The sequence below is a fragment of the Lepisma saccharinum genome, chromosome 16, assembly GCF_977018435.1.
Source record: "Lepisma saccharinum chromosome 16, izLepSacc3.1, whole genome shotgun sequence".
Lineage (NCBI taxonomy): Eukaryota > Metazoa > Arthropoda > Insecta > Zygentoma > Lepismatidae > Lepisma > Lepisma saccharinum.
In genome coordinates, this window is record NC_139244.1 from 14,985,881 (window position 1) to 14,993,435 (window position 7,555).

Here is a 7,555-nt window from a genome sequence, read left to right on the forward strand (position 1 = left end):
ATATGTGATAAAAACAGGAAAATATGTGACAAAAATAAAAACATTTGGTAACAAAAACAAACTATAACATGCATTTTAAACACCTAAAATTAGTTTCTAAATGATTACCTCTTAGCGAGCAATTTTTTGGAAGAGTTGCAGTGGATCACCATAGTTTTTTTCCAAATTCTCCATTGTAAATCTGTGACGATTATCTCTAAAAAGCATCTTATATTGTGAGAAAGATCGCTCCACGTCACAAGAAACAATTCTTGCATATTTGAATCACGAAATGTCACTAACGCTTAAGTTTTCCAAAGCTTCCTCTTCCTCTACTTCACTTTCCAAAACACATGCAATTTGGCACGAAGTTTGAAAACCTTGTTTTTTCCCAAAAAATTCTGTACATTTAGATCCAGTGAGTTCTTGCAGTTTCGATTCTACTATACGGACTTTAACAATGGAAGCTGCCAAAGTGTTCGCGGACGATTCAAGCTTTCATATGGAATTAGAGAGAATGGACAGGTTTGTTGAGATGTATGCCAATTCGACTTTTACGGAGAGTTCCATCAACAGTTCTTGCAGAATTCTTCTTTGTCGAGATCATTTACAACAGATACAATTTTTTCAAACTTCTGGGCATAACATCTGCATCCAACCAAGTGCCCCATCGCGTAACTGCAGGTGTAGGGGGAAGGGGAACCTCAGGACATTTTTGTTTAAAATTGTCTATTCTTCTAGCCAACTTGATAAAAACTTTCTTGCCATTTGAAACCAGTTTATCGACATTGGGATAAAGAGCTCTTATCTTTTCACATATTCTATGCAACGCATGGGCCACACATTTAACGTGCACCATTTTGGGGTAGCTAACGGCAAGGCCTACTGCAGCTTTTTTCATGTAAGCTGCAGCATCTGTCACGAGGAGAAGAACATTGTCAAATGTTATGCCTTCCGGCCACAATAGCTGCATTGCTTCATTAAAAAGCCTTGCTATCATTACGTGTAGCCAGCCCCAGCTACTACTTACAGCTATTTTCTCCCAATAGGATCGTAGGCGAGGTGCCAGAAGTCTGCCAGCGAGGGTGTTCAAAGACAAAACAAACCTAGCACTCTAGTTATGAAAGAGGTGCAGAGTAGCCTATAAACATTTTTCCTTCGAGGATTTCGAGGTGGATGAAGTCAATGAGCGATTTTATGTATTTAAAATGAAAATTCGCAAAATATGTATTTACATACGGAAAACTGGAAAATATGTGTTTTTATGTAAAATAAAATTTGCTGTGTTGACATATAAGGCTATAATCAGAATTTTGGCAAAAATGAGGGTCTGTATCTTATCGCAGAAAAAACATTTAATTACCTAAAGTTCCTTTCCCTAGTTATCAGTAGGGCCCAGGATTTTATGTGCTATAAAACTGTAAAGAATGTACGTAATTGTCATAAAATTTCCAAGTAAAGCAAAAAAAAAAATGCACAACGGTACTTTTGTCCAGGAAAGATCAACTAGGGTGGGGATGGAGTTATTACATTAAGTCAGAATTCCTTGAACCGTAGAATGTAGTGGGAAAATACTGATAATATTATGAGGTTCACTACAATTAATTTACTACTATGTCAGATTTACAACTTTGTGGAAGCTGTGTGGTGGAGCAGTCTCTTGTCACTACTTGTGCCTACTTCTTTCCATTAGACTGCTATAGAGATATCAGAGCCGGGACAGAATATACACACTGACACGTGCGTGGCTCAACGACAAGCAATACTGGAACTCCCGTACTCAATTGCCAAACGTTATTTTTACTTTTCACTTGTGAGAAGCTTAAAAATAAAAAAAAAATAAAAAAAAACCTGATTATGGCGATTCTCATGCCCATACAACAACGGAGAACATTTTTCTTCAATAATGTTTGCAAGATAAAAAGGGGGTATTATTCTGTACTAGTTGGTAAGAAAAGATGGCATCTGCTTTTAATTTCTTTGTCTGTAATTTCATTCTCCTGTCTTCGATTATAAACTGATGTTACGCTACAGGTACGAAGAATAAATTAAAAAATAATTGATTACATGCCAGACAATTATGAAATTATACAGGAATGTGTCTAATTACGAGAAAATTCAATATGTTGTAAAAAAAATGCTGAATTGGTAAAATATGTCAAAACATACATTATCAAGTTAGTCTACTTTGATTTTCATCACACATGTCAATCTCGCACAAGTATTTGATTCAATGCTCACTAAAAAAAATGTAACAAACTCCCGGGTCCTAGTTATCAGCTTTTAAAAAATTACATCTGCACTCATGACCTAGCAGTTACTTCTGATTGGTTATGCTATGAAAAATGGGACTGATTCTATCCTTGAGAAATGACATGGCATCTCAAATGACCTAAGAATTTTCACTTTACATGCTAGCATTTTGGTCATGGCATAAATGTTTAAAAAAATGCTTTCATCATAAACAGGTCTTGTTATTTGTACCCTCAGAATGTACGGAGACAGGACCCTTAGTATTAGCACATATAAGGACAAACCACAGGCAACACAACCATATAGAGCAGTGGTTCTTAACCTTTTTCAATCCAGAACCCACCTTGAATTTATTACACTTCATTTGACCAATAGGCATGAGCGCCAGCAGAGGGGTGTGTACCCAGTTCATAATCATATTTTTGCTAACAGACCAAGATGAAGGAACTTAAAATATAGGAAAATTTTGTAGCATTTTGCCCTGCTGGGACCATGAAGATTAAATGTATAATTTGGAAAACGTAAAATTGAGGAACATAAAATCAGGGTTCCATAGCAATTTAAAAGACAGTTATTTAGTAATTTAATTGTAATAGGTTTATAAGACACAGTAAATAAATTTTCGAGCTCTGCTCTGAAACAGACGTAAATAAGAATTGGGAGCACATACGTAATGCAATAGAATCAGCAGCTAAAGAAAGTATAGGATACCATAAACCAAGAAAAAGTAAGCCATGGTTTGATAATGAATGTCATAATCTAATAGAAATAAGAAATCAGGCTAGACTTAGGTGGTTAAATAACTCGGATGATACAAATCTAAGCAATTATAATACAATAAAGCGAGAAGTTAACCGCACGTTTAGAAGTAAAAAAAGAGATTACTTGAAAAGCAAAATTAACGAAATTGAAACAAACAGCAAAAATAAAAATATCAGAGATTTATATAAAGGTGTAAATGAATTTAGAAAGGGGTGGCAACCTAAAGTAAACTTGATAAAAGATAAAGACGGTGATTTTCTAGCTGACCCAAGTGATATTCTAAATAGATGGAAGAACTACTTTAATGACCTTTTAAATGTCCATGTAGGAGATAAATCAGAAGTGAATGAAGTACACACAGCAGAACCTTTAGTTCCAGAACCTAACTTGACTGAAGTTAAAGATGCTATTAAAAGGCTTAAGAATAACAAAGCACCTGGCATTGATTTAATACCATCTGAGTTAATTAAATATGGTGGAAATTCATTAATATGTCAAATTCATAAATTAATTTGTTTAATATGGAATAAAGAAGAAATCCCTCAACAGTGGAAAGAATCCATAATTGTTCCTGTGTTTAAAAAAGGTGATAAAATGAACTGCAATAATTACCGTGGAATTTCTCTACTCTCAACAACATACAAAATATTGTCTAACATTCTTTTAACAAGACTAACCCCATATGCTAATGAAATTATAGGTGTTATCAATGTGGATTTAAACGTAACAGATCAACTACAGATCAAATTTTTCACATCAGACAGACACTTGAAAAAAAGTGGGAATATAATCAAAATGTCCATCAGCTATTCATTGATTTCAAAAAAGCATATGATTCGGTCAAAAGAGATAAATTATATAATATATTAGTAGAGTTTGGAATACCTAAGAAGCTTGTTAGTATGATAAAAATATGCACCAGTGAAACAAAGTAAAATTCGTGTGGGTAATAATATGTCTGACAAATTTATAATTCATGATGGGTTAAAACAAGGAGATGCATTATCTCCATTGCTCTTTAATTTTGCCTTAGAATATGCTGTTAGGAAGGTAAAAGAAACTAAAGAAGGACTAAAATTAAATGGTGTGACTCAGTTGTTAGCATATGCAGATGATGTAGACTTACTGGGGGATGATATAAATACGATTAAGAATAATGCTAAAATATTTTTCAAAACTGCTAAAGAGATAGGTTTGGAAGTTAACAAAGAGAAAACTAAATATATGCTTACAGGCCGAAACCAAGTGTTAGGTAATAATCAAAATCTAATTATTGATAACAAATCGTTTGAACCAGTTTCCAAATTCAAATACTTAGGAGTAATATTAACAAATGAAAATTATATTAAAGAGGAAATAAAAAGTAGGCTTAATTCAGGAAATGCATGTTACTTCTCTCTTCATAAACTTTTGTCTTCTCGTTTAATATCTAAAACTAAAAGTTAAAATATACAAAACAGTAATTTTGGCTGTAGTATTATACGGGTGTGAAACTTGGTCCCTTACATTGAAAGAGGAACATAAATTGAGAGTATTTGAAAATAAGATTCTTAGGAAAATATTTGGACCTAAAAGGGATGAGGAGACAGGTGAGTGGAGAAGGTTACATAATTTAGAACTACATAATTTGTATTCATGTCCAGATATTATTAGAATAATTAAATCAAGAAGACTTAGGTGGGCAGGCCATGTGGCACGAATGGGAGAGGAAAGAGGAGTTTACAGGATTCTTGTTGGGAAACCAGATGGTAAGAGACCTGTAGGAAGGCCAAGACGAAGATGGAGGGACAACGTTGAGATGGACCTAAAGGAAATCGGTAGGGATGGAAAAGAGTATATAGATCTTGCTCAAGATAGGGACATATGGAAGGCCTGTGTTGCTGCAGCCATGAACCTTTGGGTTTAAGAAGGCTAGAGAGTTAGTTAGTTAGCTTCGAGACCCAGCAGTAGGTCACGTCCCATAGGTTGAGAAACTATGATATAGAGGATTACATAGGCTGTATGTCCAGAGGTTGAACAGCAAAATGGGGTGTAGTATGTGGAAGTGAGGTTGACACATGGATGCTCACTACTTACAAAGTAAAAAAAGCATCTCTTAATTACAAGTTTGACCCAAGTTTTATTTTTCTGGAATGCAGACTATTGGGGAGGGTGCCAAGCTTAAAGAAGGAAAGTTTAACACAATTTTGGTAAAGAAAGCATGTTTGTTTTATGGAAACTATAGAACAGGCACAGGGAGGAACCGCTCTTCTCCAGTCTCCTTTTCATTTGTGACTGTAGATGGTAAAAGTTTACTATCTGTCTGACACCTATAAATTCTGAGTTTAGTCAATTTTTGACATTCGTATTTACCTATCTGCTTCGCGGAACATTCCGTGAATTGTTTTTGGGGCTTTCCATCCAGGAATCGGTGCAAAATTTAAACAAAATAATTATTTTAGTTTGAAATTTTTGACTCAAAATGCCCACACATTCTGATGGGAATACCAAAGATACCAGCCCTTGCACTGTAACAGCCTTGTCAAGACACCATATACTTCCATTGTGTTAAACAAGATTTGAAATCCTGAAAACAGAAAGGGCACTCTTTCTCTCTCCATCTATGGATAAATCTGGTCCAGTTATAACACGTTAACAGTTTAAGATAATCATTTTAAATGAGTGGGCAGATTAACATGCACTCCCTGCCCTGCAAGCAACACGAGAAAATATATAGTATTTTCTCTGTGCCAAGCACTTCCTGCCTATTTTGTGAATGATGGTTGAGATAATTTTTACAATTAAAAATATAACAACCGTTGAAAATATTATACTAACAGTTATTAGAGATACAAGCACCTCATCAACAATTCATTGTTTGTCTCACGAGATATAAAGATTCTTAAAAGATAAGTTATCCTCAGAGAACAAACCATACCATGTGGCCTAACCGTACACTATATAGGTATATTTTAGTTTAATTGCACATCCCTTTATTACGAACGCACAAGCACAATTTTCTATTTCATAAGTGAACGCTTGTAAACATTTTGTAATGAATATTAATGCACATCCCGCGTGTTTCGCCAGATACAACACAAGCTCCGTGCATACTCTTTGTACTTTGATCCGACAAACCTAAAGCGTAATTTCTGAAGCCGTCAAAGGACTAAGCCCATTACAACGTTTGCATGTACCGTGAACAGTCAAAAATATGAACCCTGCGTTTGCGATGCAGCAACCTCTATTCGTCTTTGCACACTTTTTCAAATAGCAAAGCAGTTTACAAAAAAATAAAAATGGCTTCGCCGGATGCGTAATGTCTTAAACACGTGATAGCTTCAATCAACCCCCGGCGCAAATTCTCGGCTGCAATAAATATAAAGGGCATCATACAGCAAAATCAAGCGTGTACGCTGTTCTATTTTTCAATTTTCTATATTTATTACACAGAACGAACATGCTAAATAACATTGTGAAACTAGCCGGTATTATCTTCCAGGTTATTTTATTAAGAATACAATAAAAAGACATAATTATGACTATCGTACATTCTTCAATTACTTCATTACTTTTCACATCTACATATTTCAAAAGCTACAAGATATTTCATAAACTGCTTACCTGACATTTTACGAAGTCTTCTCCTTGCGTCTTGTTGAACAAAAGAGGTAGAGTGAAATGGCGTCACTCAGAAGGGCGCAAAGATAACAACCAATAGCCTTCCGTTGTTTCATACATCAATATGAGTCAGCCAATGAAGTTAAGGCTTTTGAAGCCTTTCGGCCGAAGTAGCTTTGCGAGCATGTTTGGATGAATCAGGATTCGAGGCTGCATGGTGCAAAATGCAAATAAGAATTTCATCAACCTTGAAACCGGTCATCAACACGGATATGATCATGATCACTGAAATCAGCGCATTTCACGAAGTAGATTGGAAGGTTAAAGTAATAAAAGAGAGGATATTTAACATTATAATTTTCCTTTAGTCTTTCCCAAAATAAATTGCTGTATTTGGTGCATAAGGTTACAAAAATTCCCCATAGGTTGAGGTTTGCTGCGAATTGTATTGTAGCATAAGCGTAGCGTACGCTATGGTCCACAGATTCTATGGTCATTACAGGATTACAGGGTGCGAAATCCCGGGGGAACAGGGGCAGTTCTCCCCACCAAACTTTTCCGGGGTGATGAGAGTTTGTTCTAACAACGAACATATACAATTAGTTTGGGACTCGAATATACTTTGCTGCATTGGCGTACGCAAGGAGGAGTTACGGGCTTTAAATCCCCCTTGAGCTTTTGAAATATTGTGAAAATGCTGTGAAGAAAATTAAAAATGGTCAATTTATCAATTAAAGATCTGCGGCAATACTACTACTACTACTAATAATAATAATAATAATTTGAATTGTTATTCCCATGCAGCATGGAGAAAAGCACAGCATTTCAAACACGCGTCTTTCACAGAGAATGCCTTGAAAATAAACACGAATTCTTGATAATAAAATATGAGGGCACTTATGATTTAAGAGAGAAAAAAGTTGTTTTGTATCTCAACTGCAACAGTGTTCAATGAACATGT

At 35.2% G+C, this 7,555-nt stretch overlaps 1 protein-coding gene across 3 annotated transcripts in view; it reads right to left on the reverse strand.

Annotated features, from left to right (window-relative positions):
* The window catches only part of LOC146000274 (RNA-binding protein lark-like), a 30,380-nt gene extending 23,681 nt beyond the window's left edge, over positions 1-6,699 (reverse strand). For all 3 annotated transcript variants that reach the window (XM_083137749.1, XM_083137748.1, XM_083137750.1), the window contains exon 1: positions 6,598-6,699. In XM_083137749.1, the coding sequence (XP_082993875.1) occupies positions 6,598-6,604 (7 nt within the window). In that variant the 5' untranslated portion in view covers positions 6,605-6,699. The remainder of the gene's footprint in view (positions 1-6,597) is intronic.
* Positions 6,700-7,555: the final 856 nt, after the last annotated feature.